This window comes from Mus caroli, chromosome 14 (assembly GCF_900094665.2).
Source record: "Mus caroli chromosome 14, CAROLI_EIJ_v1.1, whole genome shotgun sequence".
In the NCBI taxonomy this organism is placed as follows: Eukaryota; Metazoa; Chordata; class Mammalia; order Rodentia; family Muridae; genus Mus; species Mus caroli.
In genome coordinates this window covers 108,127,649-108,145,342 of record NC_034583.1, presented here as the reverse complement: position 1 = coordinate 108,145,342, position 17,694 = coordinate 108,127,649, and the positions used below count along the sequence as shown (strand labels likewise).

The 17,694-nt window shown below is 47.8% G+C and overlaps 2 protein-coding genes across 5 annotated transcripts in view; one reads left to right on the top strand and one right to left on the bottom strand.

Moving 5' to 3' along the window:
* Positions 1-3,534, bottom strand: part of Dnajc3 (DnaJ heat shock protein family (Hsp40) member C3) — a 38,006-nt gene extending 34,472 nt beyond the window's left edge. The window contains exon 1 of the mRNA XM_021181622.2: positions 3,305-3,534. Within this exon, the coding sequence (XP_021037281.1) occupies positions 3,305-3,386 (82 nt within the window). The 5' untranslated portion in view covers positions 3,387-3,534. The remainder of the gene's footprint in view (positions 1-3,304) is intronic.
* Positions 3,535-17,112: 13,578 nt separating this feature from the next.
* Positions 17,113-17,694, top strand: part of Dzip1 (DAZ interacting zinc finger protein 1) — a 49,630-nt gene continuing 49,048 nt past the window's right edge. For 3 of the 4 annotated variants that reach the window (XM_029468834.1, XM_021182554.2, XM_021182553.2), the window contains exon 1: positions 17,213-17,462. The gene's annotated coding sequence lies outside the window, so the exon portion shown is untranslated. Of the gene's footprint in view, positions 17,143-17,212; positions 17,463-17,694 lie in introns of those variants that run through there. The other variant, XM_029468836.1, reaches the window with a different exon arrangement.

Genomic DNA, 17,694 nt, shown 5'->3' with positions numbered 1-17,694 from the left:
ACCAAGGTGGCACACACCTTTAATCCCAGCAGAGGCCGAGTTAGAGGCCAGCCTGGTCTACACAGTGAGTTCCAGGGCAGCCAGGCTGCACAGTGTGACCCTGGGGTGGGGGGTCGTTAGTTTTAACTGGGTTCATCGACCTTAGTTTTGAGGACACATGCAGGTCAGGTGGTGCCACACTGCACTTAAGGCTGGAGAGAGAAGACATAAAGGAGAGTTCTATGAGAACAGGAAATGTGATATAGGTCAAGAGAAAAAGAAAACTAAGACAACAAAATGTTTTTTGTCTGTATTCATACTCAACTCACTCACCAAGCCATTAGCAATAAAATGAAATAACCTTATTTGTAATGTGAGAATGCTAAGATGTCTTCCTCTGCTTGGATCTCATGTGTGTCTCTCTGTAGTGTGAGAGAGAAGGCACCCCAGCACCTCGGCTCCCTGGAGCTGGAGTTGTGTGATGCTGGCAGCTGAACTCATCCTCTAAGAGCAGCCAGCCTCTTAACACTGGGCCACCTCCAGTCCCTACAAGTTTCTTTCTACTCAAAAATTCTATTTCTCCTGCTCTAGCTTCCTTTCAAAACCTCTGAGAAAGGAACTTTGAAGAGTCAGTCAAGGATATATGCTTCCCTCCTCTCGATTACAACAGAAAAGCCTAGTTTAAAAGGGTCTTTTAAATCAGAAAAAAAGCAGGCCACTGAGGTGTACCACTACATCTTCTACAGTATGAAACTGTGTTTCACATTTCCTGTTCTCACAGAACTCTCCCTATGTCTTCTCTCTGCAGCCTTAAGTGTAGTGCGGCAGCACCTGACCTGCATGTGTCCTCAAGACAGAGGTGAATGGACCCAGATATAACTAAGCTATTTAAGAAAACAGAAGCTAACAATTTGCTACTTTATATCTTGATAACCTCATCACCAATTCTAGGGTGCAACAAACAGCATAACCTCTAATTCAATTCCTACATATACTTTATTACACCAGTGATTCTCAAAATGTGGTCATCTGGGATCCTCTGAGAAATGAAAATTTCACTTTCCATCAAGACCTACTGCATCAGACGTTCTGTAAGTGTGCCCAGACTCTTACAAGTGAGATTCTCTGTGAGACTGACAGACAATCAAGCTGCAGAACCACTGTTTTGGGAGGAAAAGCAGGTTTTGGTATTTGAGGATTTTTGGTTTTTGTTCTGTTTTGTTTAGGGGAGGGTTGTTTGGTCTTGGGTTTTTTGTTTTGAGTTTGTTTGTTTTTAGACAAAGTAAACAGAAGCTCAGAGTGGCCTAGCACTCTTTAATTGATGACAATCCTCCTGCCTTAGCATCTTGATTGCTGAAATCACAGGTATGAGCCAGCACACCTGGGAAGACCACTACACTGAGCCTGCCAGGAAACCACCCCCCTGTCACTTTCTATTGCTAACTTAAAAGGCTGATTTTGCTCGGCTGTCCGACTTTAAAATGCTTGAAGTGAGTGCTATGAACAATTTCCTGTTCCCACTTCATACAGAGGTAAATTTAATTTTTAAAGATTTTATTTACTCTGTGCGCACACACACACAAGGGCTCCTGTGTGTGCATGTGTTCTCTCATTCTCTCATACCCCACCTCTCTCCCTCTCTCCCCACCCCACACACACACCTCTTTGGGTGCTTGTGGAACGAAGACTCAGAGTTGTAATTACAACTAACTCACAGCATCCTGATCTGGTACTAGGATGCAACTCCAGTCTTCTGCAAGACCAACAAACACACTAAGCATTTCTCCAGTCCCAAGATAAATTTTCATTAAGCTCTTGGAACACCAGCTCCCAGATGTGTAACACGGAGACTATCAGATATCTCTGTGGAATAAGAGCTGGCTTACAGAAATGCTCTTTCCTTCTCCATCACCTGCCATTCTGCACAGGTAATACTCCTGGAAAAGCAACACTGGCTTTCCCCTGAGAGAGGCCACTGGTGCTTTCCTGACAGGAAAACTCGGAGTTTTCTTATAGAAATACCACAGTAGGGAGATGAAATGCTAAAAGTCCTAATCCTGCAAAGAACAGAAACTCGGATAAGGTGCTTGATCTACAAGCTCCTGGATAAGGTAAGGCAAACAAAAATAAGCTCTCCTATGCCTGGAGAATAAGTTAAATCGACACTCAGTATAGCATAGACAGCTTTCTCTTAAGTTACTAAATAAGTCACTAATGATAACTGGGCACGATCAATGCAGATGGAAAGAATCAGAAAATGAAAGAATGTTAGAACATATGACCCATATTAAAGTGGTCCAGGCCTTCAAATTCCAATCCCCTCACTTTTGAGGCTGGCTCCAGCATCCAATTATTGGTCTCAATATTGCCACAGTATACATTCTGATTTGGGGTTCAAAGAACGTATGGTGATCAGGAAGCCAAAACCAACAAAAACCATACCTTTAATGGTAAAAAAAAAAAACAAAAAACTAAGCATATGTCTTTTAAAAAGAGAAAGAAGGAAACCCGCATAGGCTTTTATGATGGTTTCATCATAAACTATTCCCAATTTCAGTTCCTCAATCCCTCCAAATGGAATATTCAATTGTTTACTCTTTCCTTGACAACTATCCCCAGACTTACAGGAATGAGTACAGAGCAGTGCCCAGGACAGATGTCACTACAGCACAGTAACATTGAAGTTGGGAAGTTCAGTGGGCATTTGGGGCTTCAATGTCTAACTCCTCCCCGCTCTGACACCCTAGATAGGACAGGCCTCTATTTTTTGCTATTCTGTTGGGAGTAGCCAACATTCCAGTCTGGAGCCCAGGGTGAAACGTAAGCGCTCCCTATTTTTTTAAGGAGACCTTTTTTTTGCGATGACTAGAAAAAGTAACATCAGGGGGGTAAAAGTTGAATGTCGCCTTGCTGGGAACTGTGAACCCACAGCCAGTCCAGCAAGTTAGGCGCCGGGAGCTCCGAGGCCAGAGATGGGCTTCTCCGGAGGGGCACCAGCCTAAGTTGCGCTCCGGACGCGGGGTCGTGAGGGGATGGGACTGGCTTCGGAAACGGCCCTGGCCGGCAACTTCGGAACCGGGACCCGTCCCGTGCATGCCGCCGTTTCGCCTCCTCCCGGCACCCCCGATCCAGTGTCCCCCCGAACGCCGGACTCCGGCTGCGCTGGCCCAGGCCGCCGAAACCGGCCTCGCGCGCGCGGCCCGCGAGTCCCGCCTCTCAGCCCACGGAACCGGAACCGGGCTCGGACCCAGCCTCGCGCCCCGGAGCGCCGCTCCCGGCCGGGACCCGGACCCGAAGCCCGCCCCGGGAGCAGGGCGGGACTCACCTTCGTACTGCAGGTCCACCAGGACCAGCAGGAACGGGAACACCGCGCCCAGCCGGCTGCCCACAGAGCCGGGGGCCACCATGTCCAAGGGCGCCTGAGCCGAAGAGCAGGAAGGTGCGCGGCCCAGCTGCCCGCGCGGCCAACAGCCCGCAGCGAAGCGCCCCGTCCGCTCGCTCGCTCGCTCGCTCGGTCAGCGCTCGGGCCTCAGCGGCGGCTGGCGCCCGGCGGCGGAAAACAGCGGTAGGCGGGGCCCGCGGACGCCACGCCCCGGGCGCCGCCGCCGCCCAATCGTCTTCCTCCTAGCCTCAGAGCGGCCCAGCTCGCCTGGGTCGTGGTTGGCGCTGATTGGCTGTGGTGGCTGGCGCCCCGCCCCGCCTCTGATAGGATAACGTGGAAGCACAAGACAAGGCTGCGTCCGCTGGTCGTGGAGCTGTCAGCGGGCTCCAAACCGCCGCCGAGCGCCGAGGAGGAAGAGGCTGGGGAGGCCGGGCTGCGGCCGCCGAGTCCGCATGCGCGGGCCCCAGAGCCCTTCTGGGCCGGCCTCGCGGGCTGGCTCGGCAGGGGCGGCGGGTTCCTGGAGCGAGCCCAGGTTCCTTCGGGTAGTGTTGGGGGATAAGGCGCCGCCGCCTGGGCTGGCAAGGCCAGAGAGTCTCAGGAAGTCTCCAGGGACGTCCGAGAGAGACGACTGGACTTCTTGAATGAAATGGGGAAAAAACCCAAATAGCCACTCCGTGGGTGAAAAGGGAAAAAAAAAAAAAAAGTTTATTCCAAACTGCGAAGGCTGTCTCTCGGGAAAGCAGAGAGAAAGAAGCGCTGCGCGGGCTAGGGTGATAGTGGGGATTTATCTCCTGGGTTATATGGGACCTTGACGGGCTAATAGACCCCACTGTCATAAGTTAATGGAAGAGCCAAATGTCCCTTTTCCCAGAGATAGGAGAATGCCTCCACTTAGCAAGTAGGAACTACCTTCACCCCCACCACCACCACCACCACCCCCCTGAGGGAATGCTGGCTTTTGTCTAGATGCCCTACCTGGGGGAAAGGAATTTCTTGGGGGACCTGACACTGTTGAGGTCTGCTAGTGGATCAGAGATGCAAGAGCCATTCTTGCTCAAGTCTCACAGTTGGTCTGGGTGGCTCTCTTAAAATCCGCAGTCCTCTCAGTCTCGCCAAAGAAACTTCCAGAATCACTTTTTTTTTAGGTTGGCTTAATGGTTTCTGGGGCTATTTCCTGCCCTAGACCAAGTATCTGTTGATGCGTCCTTGAAATGCTTCCAGTGCCTTTAGCTCACCCTACATAACAGAGTCCCTGCCCATTACTTGCTCAGTCTTCAGTATTAGCCCTCTGCTTTCCCAATGGCCTTAGTTTGGAATAAACTTTTCTCTTATACACCCACCGAGTGACTATTTGGGTTTCTTTACTGTGCCTATTTCATTCAAAGAGATAAGAATTTGGACAAGATTGTCGTTAAATTAATCAGGTAGGTTTGCCCATAGCTGCTCTGTTTGAACAGACACTATATGACAGCAACGTTTTACACATAGCTAAATAACGTGGGTTTGTTGTTCAAAGCTTTTGATACCTTAGTGTTACTTCATGCTTACAAGGACTTACACATTATGATGACTTTTGAATGAAAAAAAAGACGTGGCTGCTCTTAGGTATGGTGGAGGAGAAAGTTTATTGTAGGTAAAAGGGAGATAGAGACATCTGGGAGAGTGGACATGGCCCTGAGCTATGTGAGAAAAGGGGCAAGGGAACCAGGTGCAGCAGCCAAGAGGGCAAAGGTTACCAAAAAGGAAAACAAAGATGGCTGGCCAAAACGGCTGGGTTATATAGCGAAGCGCCTCTGGAGGAAGGGAAGCCCAGCCCCAAAGCTGGAGAATTCTGAGTAAAGGGCTGGACTTGCCTGCCATAGCTGCAACACATAGGGACTGAGGGAGGTTGGGAGAACTTTGCTATGTTAAATAGGACCTCAGCCATTTGTCCCAAATTTGAAACCTAACATATTTGTGATTTCCTGAAGATACACTACAAAGGGTGAAAAAAGAAAGGTCTTGTTCTGTTCCAAAGAAATAGAATGTGCCATGTGCCGGGCATGGTGGCACAGGCCTTTAATCCCAGCACTCGGGAGGCAGAGGCAGGAGGATTTCTGAGTTTGAGGCCAGCCTGGTCTACAAAGTGAGTTCCAGGACAGCCAGGGCTATACAGAGAAACCCTGTCTCTCTTTTAGATTGGCTTAATGGTTTCTGGGGCTATTTCCTGCCCTAGACCAAGTATCTGTTGATGCGTCCTTGAAATGCTTCCAGTGCCTTTAGCTCACCCTACATAACAGAGTCCCTGCCCATTACTTTCAGTATTAGCCCTCTGCTTTCCCAAGCAATGGCCTTAGTTTGGAATAAACTTTTCTCTTATACACCCACCGAAAAGAGAGAGAGAGAGAAATAGAATGTAAAGGAAATAGTTCCTGGTTGGAAGAAATGAGTCCCTTGTGAGCCTTGATGAAAAGCGCATTATTTAGATTCAGGGAATCAGGGCTATTATATCAATGTCCTCATCTGTAGACTGTAAACCCTCAACAGTGAAGTTTTATGAAGCAGGTTAATGTTCTTCTAAACTGTAGTAGTGTCCAAAGATGTTGCTAAAGAGCAACATAAAGAAGCAAATAAAGAAGCAAAATATAGGAGCAAAATAAAAAAATAATAAAATTTTTAAAAAGGAACAAAATGAAGAAGCATCAGGTGTTGTTGAAATGTGTTTGTTTGAGATACACAGAGACACATGACTCACAAGGTGAAGTGCAAAGGTGGTGGACAAGCCCACTGCCCTCAAGTGAAGACCCCACACAAGTGAGGAACTTCTGGCCAAAGGAACCAACAAAACATTGAAGTATCTTGAATGAGAAAAAAGAAAAAGTGACAACAATTGTGTATGCTCCCTCGATGTGGCTTATGCTTCTGGCCTTGAAAAGAAGAACTGGAAAGTTTCCTAAGAAGAGGAATTGTTTTTTAAAACAATATATTTGTGTTGTAGACTGTGAATAGCAAGGAGTGCTGAGAGCCTCTCAACAGTCACTGAGCAAACACCTAAAAATCCTGTATATAAGAACTACAATACACAAAGCATCCCTTGACAAAAGATGGTTTTACAAAAAATAACGTCTACTGCTGCTTTCGCGGCTGTGACCTGACAAGGAAGAAAGGCTTGATTAGCTCACAGTCGCAGAGGATATCAGTGCATCAAGCATGGAGCGCTTGGCAGCTGCGGAAATAAAAGCCTGAGGAATACCGTCCTCGGTCATCTTGTGGAATTAGGAAGCGGAGATGGGACCGGAAGCAAGGCTGCGCTGTAACTGTCAAGGCCCTAAAAGCCCTGAAAGCCTACATTAGCTAGCTAGGCCCTATGTGCCAGAGGCTCTACACCCTCCCAAAATGGCACTGCAGCAGGGGGCCAGGTGCTCAAAGTACAGTGATGTAACCTGGCCGCAAGAGGTAGAAAGCAAGCGCTACGTCCGAGGATTACGTCACATCCGGCTAAGCCCATGGAAAGGTCAAAGTACTGGGCACGAGATGCAATCAAGAGATGGAACCTAGTGAACGCAATCCAGTATGCTCAGGGGGTAGGGGGGAGGAGTAGGATGAAGAACAGGAGGAGGAGGAGGCCAAGGAGGAGGCCAGCGGAAGCTGCCCCTCTTGCCTCTGTCCAGTGTCACAGGAGCATCACATTGTCTAACTGGCATTGAAACCCAATCACAACTCAGTGTGCTCTCTGTTCCTCGCCACCGTACACAAGAACCTGTTCAAGCAAGCCATCTTGAGCTGGAGCTGTCTTATCAAGGACCTTTTAGGCTGTCAGAAGTAGTCTAAATATTATATTGAAAGCAGGAAGTTACCAAAGGGTTTCAAGCAAAGAACTTACCTCATGGGAGTGTTTGTTGACAAACTTTAGAGGTCAAGCAATGTGATTGGGAGATTATCACACTAAACTGAACAGAAGAGGAAAGACAAACACAGCAGCAGAGACTGAAGCAAGCTAAACTGCAGAACTTACACGAAGCAAATGGTAACAAATAGGGATCAGACCACTGAAAGGATCAAGAATACTACCTTAATAGGGGCTGGCTTACAGGTTCAGAGGTTCAGTCCATTATCATCAAGTTGGGAACATGGCAGCATCCAGACAGGCCTGGTGCAGGAGATGCTGAGAGTTCTATATCTTCATCGGAAGCTAAGAAGCTTCAAAGTGCTAGCAGTGCTAGCAGAGATCCTGGCTTCCAGGCAGCTAGGATGAGGGTCTTAAAGGCCACACCCAAAGTGACACACCTGCTCCAACAAGGCCACACATTCTAAAAGTGCCACTCCCTAGGCCGAGCATATACAAACCATCACAGACATCAAAGAAGAAATATAAAATAGATGGTTGTTCCGCATTTGGAGTTGGGAGAAGACAACAGAGAAGAGAAATTTTACAATCATGAAACATGAGTGGATAAGATCACCTAAAGACAAGGTATAAAGAGAACCAAACAGAACTGTGGGGGTGGGAGGGAGGGAGAGGAGTAGGGCAACAGCACCCAGGACAGAGCAAAAGATGGAGAGCCTGCAAGATGCACCCAGATTAGAAGGAAAGCCAAGGAGGGTATAGATTCCCACATAACCGAAGACTGAAGTGTGGATCTGAAAAGAGGAAGACGTGAGCTGAGAGGCTAAGACAGGAAGGGCAGGGAGACAGAGGATTGCTGACTTTGACCAAGGAGTCTCAGGGTTGAGAACAAAAGCCAACTAAGCCCAGCTGGACACAGAGCAAGAGCTGATCAGATGAATGCAGCAAACACACCTCTAAGCAGGATGTTGACAATTTGAAACTTTCCATAATAAAACCGTTGTTGCTTAAGGAGTACTAGGAGTCTGCTTCAAATGCAAACGTGGATGAGCTTATCCTGAGAGTGGGAGAGTGGGGGTGGGGGTGGGGGAGAAAATCTATTTTCTCCCTCCCCCCCCCCCCCCGTAGATTTTATAGCATATCTTACAGTGTCTGTGATCTATCTGATAGGGATTCTCAGGGACACAGAATGAGGATTGCCCTTTCTTCAGAGTGGATCCTTGGGGGGGGGGGGGCTCATGATTAGGGAAGCTGATTGCTAGGGGAGAAGTCCTATTTCCCGTCCTGAGGCCACAGGTAAGTTACCACTACTCAAGTAAACACACCCCCAGGTGCCTGTGCACAGAAAGCCGTGAGGACAGGCAGGAAGCAGGACTAGGAGAGCACTGAGAAGACAGCTGTGGGAGTAAGATCAAACCGCCTGAGTGGTTGTGTGTGTACCCATGTGCACTCGTGTGTGTACGTGTGTGTGTGCCTGTGAGGTTGTGTGTGTGCAAGTGTGACTGCATGTGTGTGTGTGTACGTGTGTGTGTGTGTGTGTGTGCCTGTGAGGTTGTGTGTGTGCAAGTGTGACTGCGTGTGTGTGTGTGTGTGTGTGTGTGTCTGTTTGGTTGTGTGCATGCATGTGTGCCTGCGTGAGTGTGGTTGTGCAGATATGGCAAGTGGCTCCTGAAGAACTCAAAGGTGCCTATATCGTGAAAGTGAAACCCTAGATGTATTCTGGGCTATATACCCTATGGTACCCATTTAATTCTAGGCAGAGCAACCACTCTACCTCTGCATTCTCTATACCTGCATTATCACATGCTGGACACAGAGGGTAAAGGGTTGCTTGCCCAGAGCCACCCAAGGGCCACTGGAGGCCACCCGAGGCCTATTCTGCCTCTTGATTAGGCACAGTTTTGGTTTTGTTCTGTTTTTTTTTTAATTGGGCAGTGGTGGAGCACGGCTTCAATCCCAGCAGGCATCTCTGTGACTTGAGGCTAGTCCAGTCCACAAAACAACGTCCAGGACAGCCAGAGCTACACAGAGACACCCTGTATCTTGATCCTATCTACTGACTCCCTCCAACACCCCTGTTTCCTGGCTCTCACAATACAGCTCCCCCACAGCTTCATGCCTTTTCTTTTTTCTTCATAACTCACTGAGTCCAATTAACAATGCCTACATTTACATGGGCATTAGGTTATCCACCAGGGCCACAACCCCAAAGAAAAGGATCTCGTTTCCGAGGCATGAACTGCTAACAGCCTCTCAACTAGGATTGGGAGCTCTCCCCATCCCATGATTTGATTGTTGCTGGCTCTATCTTGGCAAGTCATACAGGTAACCATGCGTGTAACAGCCATGACAAATCCAAAGCATTTCACAGCGCTCCTCCCAGCCTCAGGTTCTTACAGCCTTTCTGCCTCTTCTTCCATGATGTTCCCTGCTCTGTGTGTGTGTGTGTGTGTGTGTGTGTGTGTGTGTGTGTACATGCTTATGTATCTGGGTATGCGCTTGTCTGTGTGTGTGACTGTTAGGGTATGGGTTTGTGTTTATGTTTGTGTGTGTCTATGTCTGTGTGTGTGTATATGTCTCTGTGTGTATGTCTGTGTCTGTATGAGAATGCATGAGTGTGAATGTGTGTGTGTTGTGTATGTATCTATGTGTGTGAGTGTGTATGTCTGTAAGTGTGTGTTTCTGCGAGTGTGTGTATATCTCTGTGTGTGTTTGTGTGTGTGTCTGTGACTGTATGTCTCTATGTATGTCAGTGAGGGTGTATATGTGCGTATATCTGTGTGTAGGTATGTCTGGGTGTATGCTTGTGTGTGTGTATGTCTTTGGGTGTGCTTATGTGTATGTGGTGTGCATGTGTGTGTGTGTGGCAGGTGAAAGTCGGAGGACAGCTTTTGAAAGTTGTATTCTCAAGAGTGAACTTGTCAGGCTTTGCCCAGGACCTTCTTTCCCTGTTGAGCCTTCCCAGTGTTGTCTTCCCCCTTTGGCCCTTCTGCATCAGAGACCCAAGGTGCAGGCATATCTCTGTAGAGTCTAGCTGCACACCAAAGCAAGCACAACAGCAACTCAGAGAAGGGATCTGAAGTGCTCACACAGTATAGATTCCTATCCTCCTCCTGCCATCCCCAGCAGAGAGAGCAAAGTTTGCCAACTTTGCAATGGAGAACTGATGATTCCCACCTCAAACCCCAAGCCCCATTATTGATATGGCAACCAGAATACAAATCTAGCTTGTTCCGGTAGGGTATTGAAGAATTAGGGACTCAAAGAAGATGTAGGAATTTGCTAATTTATATCCTGAAAAACAAAATGCCTTGGGGCTGGAAAGATGGCTCAGTGGTCAACAACACTTGCTTCCAGAGGACCTAGGTTCACTTGTCAGCACACACATTGTATGACTCACAACTGCCTGGAACTCCTGCTCCACCAGATCCAACTCAACCCCCCGCCCCCTTCCTGGCCTCTGCTGGTACCTGATCACATGTGGCATGCATACAAACAGATGTATAAATAAAAATTTTAAGTATTTTTAAAATGCCCCCCATGGACAGTGCTACTCTAAGAAGACATGGGTTATTAAATGAAGCCCCAGTGCAAATCATGGGTTACCGCCCTACAAGTTATTGGTCACGGAAGTCTGAGAGTCCTTCAGAACAATACAGCTATTGCCATTGTTCTTGGTTGATTATCTTAATTAAGTGGTGTGGTGGTTTGAGTCTGCCTAGTCTAGGGAGTGGCACTGTGTGGAGGTGTGGCCTTGTTGGAGCAAGTGTGTCACTGTGGGCTTGGGCTTTAACACTCTCAGGCTAGCTGCCTTTAGAACAAGAGGTGGGACTCTCAACTCCTCCAATGCCATGCCTGCCTGGACACTGCCATGCTCTCACCTTAATGATAATGGACTGAGTCTCTGAACCTGTAAGCCAGCCCCAATTACACATTGCCTTTGTAAGAGTTGCCTGGGTCACGGTGTCTGTTCACAGCAGTAAAACCCTAACAAAGACAAGTGGTAAGGTGCTGTTCCAGAGGACACCACATACTTTCCTTACAGGACATGAAATATAATCTTAACCTGACCAGGAAACAGTCTCCCTGTGGCTACTTTTCATAGTGCTGGAAAGTATTGTGTGGGCTATTGGGGGAGAAAAGACACCCAGATCTGCAGCCTGCATGCTCCATTGCTGGTCCATCCTCCGATGTGCCCACTGCCACAATACTGGCAAGGGTGTTTATTGGATTATCATAGTTATCTTCAGCTGCTGTCTGCTTCATACAAACCTAGATTCAGCTGAGAAGAGGGAATCTCAACAGAAGTATTCCCCAAATCAGATTAGCCCAAGGCCATATCTGTGAGCATTTTCTTTTCAAGACAGTATCTCACTATGTAGCTCTGGCTATCCTGGACTCAACCTATAGACCAGACTGGCCTCTATCTCACAGAGATCTGCCTGTGTGGCACTATGCCCCTATGAGGTATTTTCTTAATGACTAATTGTTGTAGTAGGAGCCTAACAGTGTGGGCAGTGCCATCTCTGGATAGAGAGACTTAGGCTGTATAAGAAAGGTGGTTGAGCCAGGCATGATGGCACATGCCTTTAATTCCAGCAGCTTTCAAGAGGTGGATCTCTGCAAGTTCGAGGCCAGCCTGGTCTACAAAGTGAGTTTCAGGACAGCCAGTGCTGTTACACAGAGACACTCTGTCTTGAAAAAGCACACACACACACACACACACACACACACACACACACACAGGTGGCTGAGCAAACCATGGGAAGCAAGCCAGTAAGCAACACTCTCCTCTGTGGTTTTTACTTCAAGCTCTTGCTTTCAGTTTCTACCTTGGGTTTCCTTGATGATGGATTAAAGCCCAAAAGCCAGAATAAGCCCTTTCCTCCCCAAGTTGCTGTAGGAAATTAAACAGAAATTAAGTTAGAACACAGAGCAGTTGACTACTCTCTTGGTTGGATTTAAGGTCTTCTTCCCAGGAGAGCTTCAATGCTGCTACTGTAAACATAGTCAAAACCCATGGCCAGGGAATTCATAGGCCACATCACAGAACCTATCAGGTATTACCTTGCTAAACGGTCATGCTCCAGAACTGACTGACACACATCGATGCTGGTACCTATACACTACATGCTCCAAAACTGACTTACACACATCGATGCTCATACCTATACACTAGTGCTGTTCTCAACCTTGCTCAAAGAAGCTTCTCATTGCAGAGGGCAGTGCTTAATGCAAAGACTCGCGATGGCCCCAAGGGCTGAGAATATGGGACTGCGAGTGCTCTGCACGACACATTTATGCATGCACACAGACACATGTGTGTACACATGCAGGCACACATAAGTGTACACCGACACACGTGCATGTGCACACACACACGGGCGCATGCACATACGTGCACACACTAAGTGATTTTTAAAACGGAAGTTTGAAACAGTGTCCCCGTGACTTAAGAGGAGCAGAAATGTCCAAGTGTGAACAGTATTATCTTCCCTGACTTCACTACCTTAGTAAATAACACTCACTAGATAACCGCTAACTTCCTTCTTTTAATTTAATTTATTTATTTATTATAGGTAAGTACACTGTAGCTGTCTTCAGACACTCCAGAAGAGGGAGTCAGATCTCGTTACGGATGGTTGTGAGCCACCATGCGGTTGCTGGGATTTGAACTCCAGACCTTCGGAAGAGCAGTCGGGTTCTCTTACCCACTGAGCCATCTCACCAGCCCTAAGGTCCTTCTAAGATGTGAAAGACTTCCCTGCAAACCTGTATGAGCAAAGTGGCCACATGCTTAGCCTTTCTCAGTTACAGTGATGCTCCCCATCCTCTGCAAGCCTTGTAAAGAGAACAGGACTTAGTGTCATTGCCAAACACAAACTTTGGTGCAACAATTAGAAAACAAACAAGGTATGTGCAAGCATCAACATCTTGATGCATCAAGCAACATCCACACGAGACTGTCAGGGACAGCATTGGGGCTACTGTCCGCCATCTTCTCTGACAGCCTATGTATAAAGTCTTCCTCATGTATTCCATTAGACTATAGTTCAGGAAAACCCCTTTGCTTGGTGTCACCTGCCTTGTTGTAACTTCTCGCAAGAACCCTAAGTCTTGGGTGAAGGAAAGAGCTCCATTGGAGGAGTACTTGGCTAGTGTTGACAAAGTCTTGGGCTTGTTATTCAACACTACATAAATTGGAGAGTGCACATGCCAGCAAGTTGAGGTCACCCTGGAATACATGAGACTTTTTCAAAACCAAACAACCCTATACCTTTAAGGGACTCTGGCCAGCTCTAGCATGGCAAGGATGGCTCTGGCAGGTCTTGCCTTCTCATTTCCTCTGCCTTGCTAAAAACTGTTAGATTATGTTTCTAAAGCTATCCCCAAAGATACAACCCTTTGGCTCACCTAATTAACATTCCCAATTAAAACTAAACACCTCATCTTAACAGGGGTGTTCCCTTGTTACCTTTATAAACTGTCATTTGCCCATGTGCCATGTCTGTCTCCTCTCTACCCAGAGGCAGTCCTTTGACCCTCCCTCCCCCAGGAAAGATAATCTGTCCCCTTCTCCCTTGTTCCCTTCCCCTTCTCACTTATCTTCTTCTTTTTTTTTATTTTATTTATTTATTATATGTAAGTACACTGTAGCTGTCTTCAGACACTCCAGAAGAGGGAGTCAGATCTCGTTACGGATGGTTGTGAGCCACCATGTGGTTGCTGGGATTTGAACTCTGGACCTTTGGAAGAGCAGTCGGGTGCTCTTAGCCACTGAGCCATCTCACCAGCCCTCTCCCTTATCTTCTATGTTCTGTTTTTGTCTCTTATTCCTTGCCCTTTGTCCCTCTGAGGGCAAATAAATCTCCTTTGTGCTCAGAACTTGGTCTTGGGGGTCCTCAGCCATCTCTTACACACCTTAACCTTTAGTTGGCTGATAACATTGCCATATTTAATCTATACATAATCTTTATATTTAAAGTGGATTTCTTTTTTTGAGGCATAGTCTCACTATGCAGCCCTGACTGTCCTGGAACTCACTATGTAGACTAGGCAGGCCTCAAACTCACGGAGATCCTCCTGTCTATGAATTCCAAGTTCTGGAATTAAAGGTGTGCACCACCATGCTTAGTTAAAATGGATTTTTTACAGATAACAAACTATGGATGTTTTTGTATAATACACACTATTAACACTTTGAAATTCTTTAATACATTTGTTTAGACATTTAAAAATGATTGTAGATCTATGTCCTGGTGTTGTGTGAAAGGCTTTCTCTGAGGAAATGCAACACGTCTACTTGTCTCAGATCAGAACACCACAGCAGACCAACCTATGATACCCCCAAAATACAACTTGGTGAACCAATGAATTTTATTAAAGTTACTTATAGGAGCAGAAATGACTCTGTTGCACCACCAAGGGCCACCCCTGCATGGGTGACAGCTCACAAAAGTGGGGAACCAGGGGCACACTGCACAGCCTGCAGGGAACTCACCAGATTGGAGAGAGCCCTTTCCAAGCGACTGTTCTAAACTTCTTCCAGGGAAAGTCTGCTGGTTTCTGCTTCTCCCCAGCTGCTGGTCTGGTCTCAGAATCTTCTTTACAGCTAGTCTCATCTGAGAGTCTTCACAGCCTAACCCTCTCTGAGAAGGACTCTCAACTTTTATTGCTTACTATGGTGGGGAGGAGCCTAGTGAATCTGATCAGTTTCAGGGACTTCTTGAAGTTCTTTTGAGTTGTCTACCTTTCTGTTTAAAGAGCTTCCCTGCAGCTTGGAATGTTTCATTCTCAGAGGTAACTGTTACATATCATGTAGTTATTTTCTTGTCGCTGAGATAACAGCTGTCTTAGTTAGGGTTTTACTGCTGTGAACAGACACCATGACCAAGGCAACTCTTATAAGGACAACACTTAATTGGGGCTGGTTTACAGGTTCAGGGGTACAGTCCATTATCATCAAGGTGGGAACATGGCAGCATCCAGGAAGGCATGGTGCAGGAGGAACTGAGAATTCTACATCTTCATCTGAAAGCTGCTAGCAGAATCCTGGCTTCCAGGCAGTTAGGATGAGGGTCTTAAAGCCCACACCCACAATGACACACCTACTCCAACAAGGCCACACCTATCCCAACAGGGCCACATCTTCTAATAGTGCCACTCCCTGGGCTGAACATATATAAACCATAACAACAGCTGTGACCAAAAGCAACCTGGGAAGGGAAGGGCTCACTTGCTTTACATTGGCTTGGTTATCAGAACACAATCTGTCAAGAAGGGAAGCCTGGGTAGTTACTTAAGAAGGAACCTGGAGGCAGAATCTGGAGCAGAGACTTCTGAGAAGTGCTTGCCTACGGGCTTACTCCTCAAGTTCAATCAGATGGCGGAGGGGGAGGGGGAGGGGGAGGGGAGGGGGAGGGGTGAATTCAGGATCACCTGCCCAAAAGTGGAACCACCACAGTGAGCTGGGCCCTCCCACATCAAACAGTAACACAGGAAATGCCCCACAGACAGGCCTTCAGGCCAATCTGATGGAGGCCATTCTTTAATTAGGTATATTCTGTATTCCTAGGTGACCATAGTTAATGTCAAGTTGATGAAAACTAACCAGCACATTATTTTGTGCTAATATCTCCCGCATTTGTGATTTCTTCTAATTCTTCGAATTGAATTTAAATAGATCTCAGTTAACTGAAAGACCAGATATAAGATAGATTTCAGGTTGCAAGGGTCCATGATTCGCTGAAGAATGATACCCTGGACTCAAATAGTATGTAAACGCAGAATGTTTTATTCTGCAGAAGTCCACCATGCTGGGGTCTCCCACTTCCAAGATGGAGAGTCAACCAAGTGAGCTCGCAGGCCTGATTTAAAGCACATTAGGGGATGCTGAGGTAGGTGACCTCCATCTGTTAGGTCCATCTCTATGGGCATTCCATTACCAGGGTATGGGAGCTGGAAACTTGCTGGGGAGGTCTGGAAACTGTTGCTGGGGAGGTCTGGAAACTGTTGCTGCCGTTGTAGCTGAGGAAATCTGGAAACTGCTGCTGACCCATTGTCCTTGCCTCAGACCAGCTGGCAGGGCAGCTTCTGAGGCCTGGACTTCTCTGGACCAATTGCCCAGTTCTTAAAAACAGAGATTTAAGCCTAGTCTCCTTAACTGCTAATCTGAAGCCTGCCATGGAATCAGCCTACCCTTCTCAAGGCAGAATATGGACTTCCATCAAGTGTGTTAAAAACCTACTTCCTGGGCTGGTGAGATGGCTCAGTGGGTAAGAGCACCTGACTGCTCTTCCGAAGGTCCAGAGTTCAAATCCCAGCAACCACATGGTGGCTCACAACCATCTGTAACGAGATCTGGCGCCCTCTTCTGGAGTGTCTGAAGACAGCTACAGTGTACTTACATATAACAAATAAATAAATCTTTAAAAAAAAAAAAAAAAAAACCTACTTCCTGCCGACTTCTGCTCTGTCATCTTGTTAGTTTCGGAATCCAACACTCATCTTGAGTGAATATCATCCCCTTAGATAGGGTGTTTTTATGAGAGGCACTATTGAGCATACGGGGATCCTTTCTCTCCAGCAGGATCATAGTTCCAACTTCAGATTAAAGAGATGTTCACACTTTTTCTTAGCTCTAGAGCACATCCGCATTAGACCCTTGAAGCTCTCTTTTATCTGCAGACATCTCCAGTTAAAATGCAACTTTTCTGAGAAGAAAAATCACACCTGCCCTTCAGAGGAATCAGCGAGCTGAAAGAGAGAATTGCTACCCTGTAGAAGAAGTGAATCTGGGTTCTTTTTGAAAAAGTCTTCCCGGGGCTAGCACCCAGAGCCAGCAACAGAGCTCAGCGTAGCATCACGTGTCTGCAGCAGCTGCGGGATTGGAGGAGCGTTTTTTAGTGCTGCGGTCTAAGCGCGGGCGGTCCCGCCCAGCTGCCAGAGGAGCCGGGTAAGCGGAGAGAAGAGGCCACCAGAAGACCGTAGAGGGGAGGGGGCGGGAGGGGGGTGGGGCAGCCTTAGCCACCCACGGCCTGGAGCCTGGGAGGACAAGGAGCGACGCTGGGCTACCCGCCTCGTCACAACTTGCCCGGACCAGACACGCTTTATCTTGCGCCCTGGAAGAAGGAGCCCGCCTGCCTCTTGCTGCTCAGTTGCTCCTCGGCCTCGGCGAGCCCCGCCTCTGCGCCAGCAGCAATCCCGGGATCTGGATCCCCCGTGACTCCCCGTGCCTTGCAGCGCCCGGCTTTCGCCCAGGAGCGCGCAGCTGGGGTGAGCCGAGGTCTAGGATGCTCCAGGCGTCCGCCGGACTTCAGCCACACAGAGCATCTTGCATCTCTGTTGGCGAAGTCGGGCCTTCTTCCCTATTCTGTCTGCTGAGATCCGCAAGACTGCAGATCTGCAGCTCCCCTCAACCCGGCTTCCCAAGCCTTTGTCTTTTCGGGTTCATCAGGCCAGCAGTACAGTGCAGTGTGCCCAGAACAGTAGGCTGCACAGGATTGGG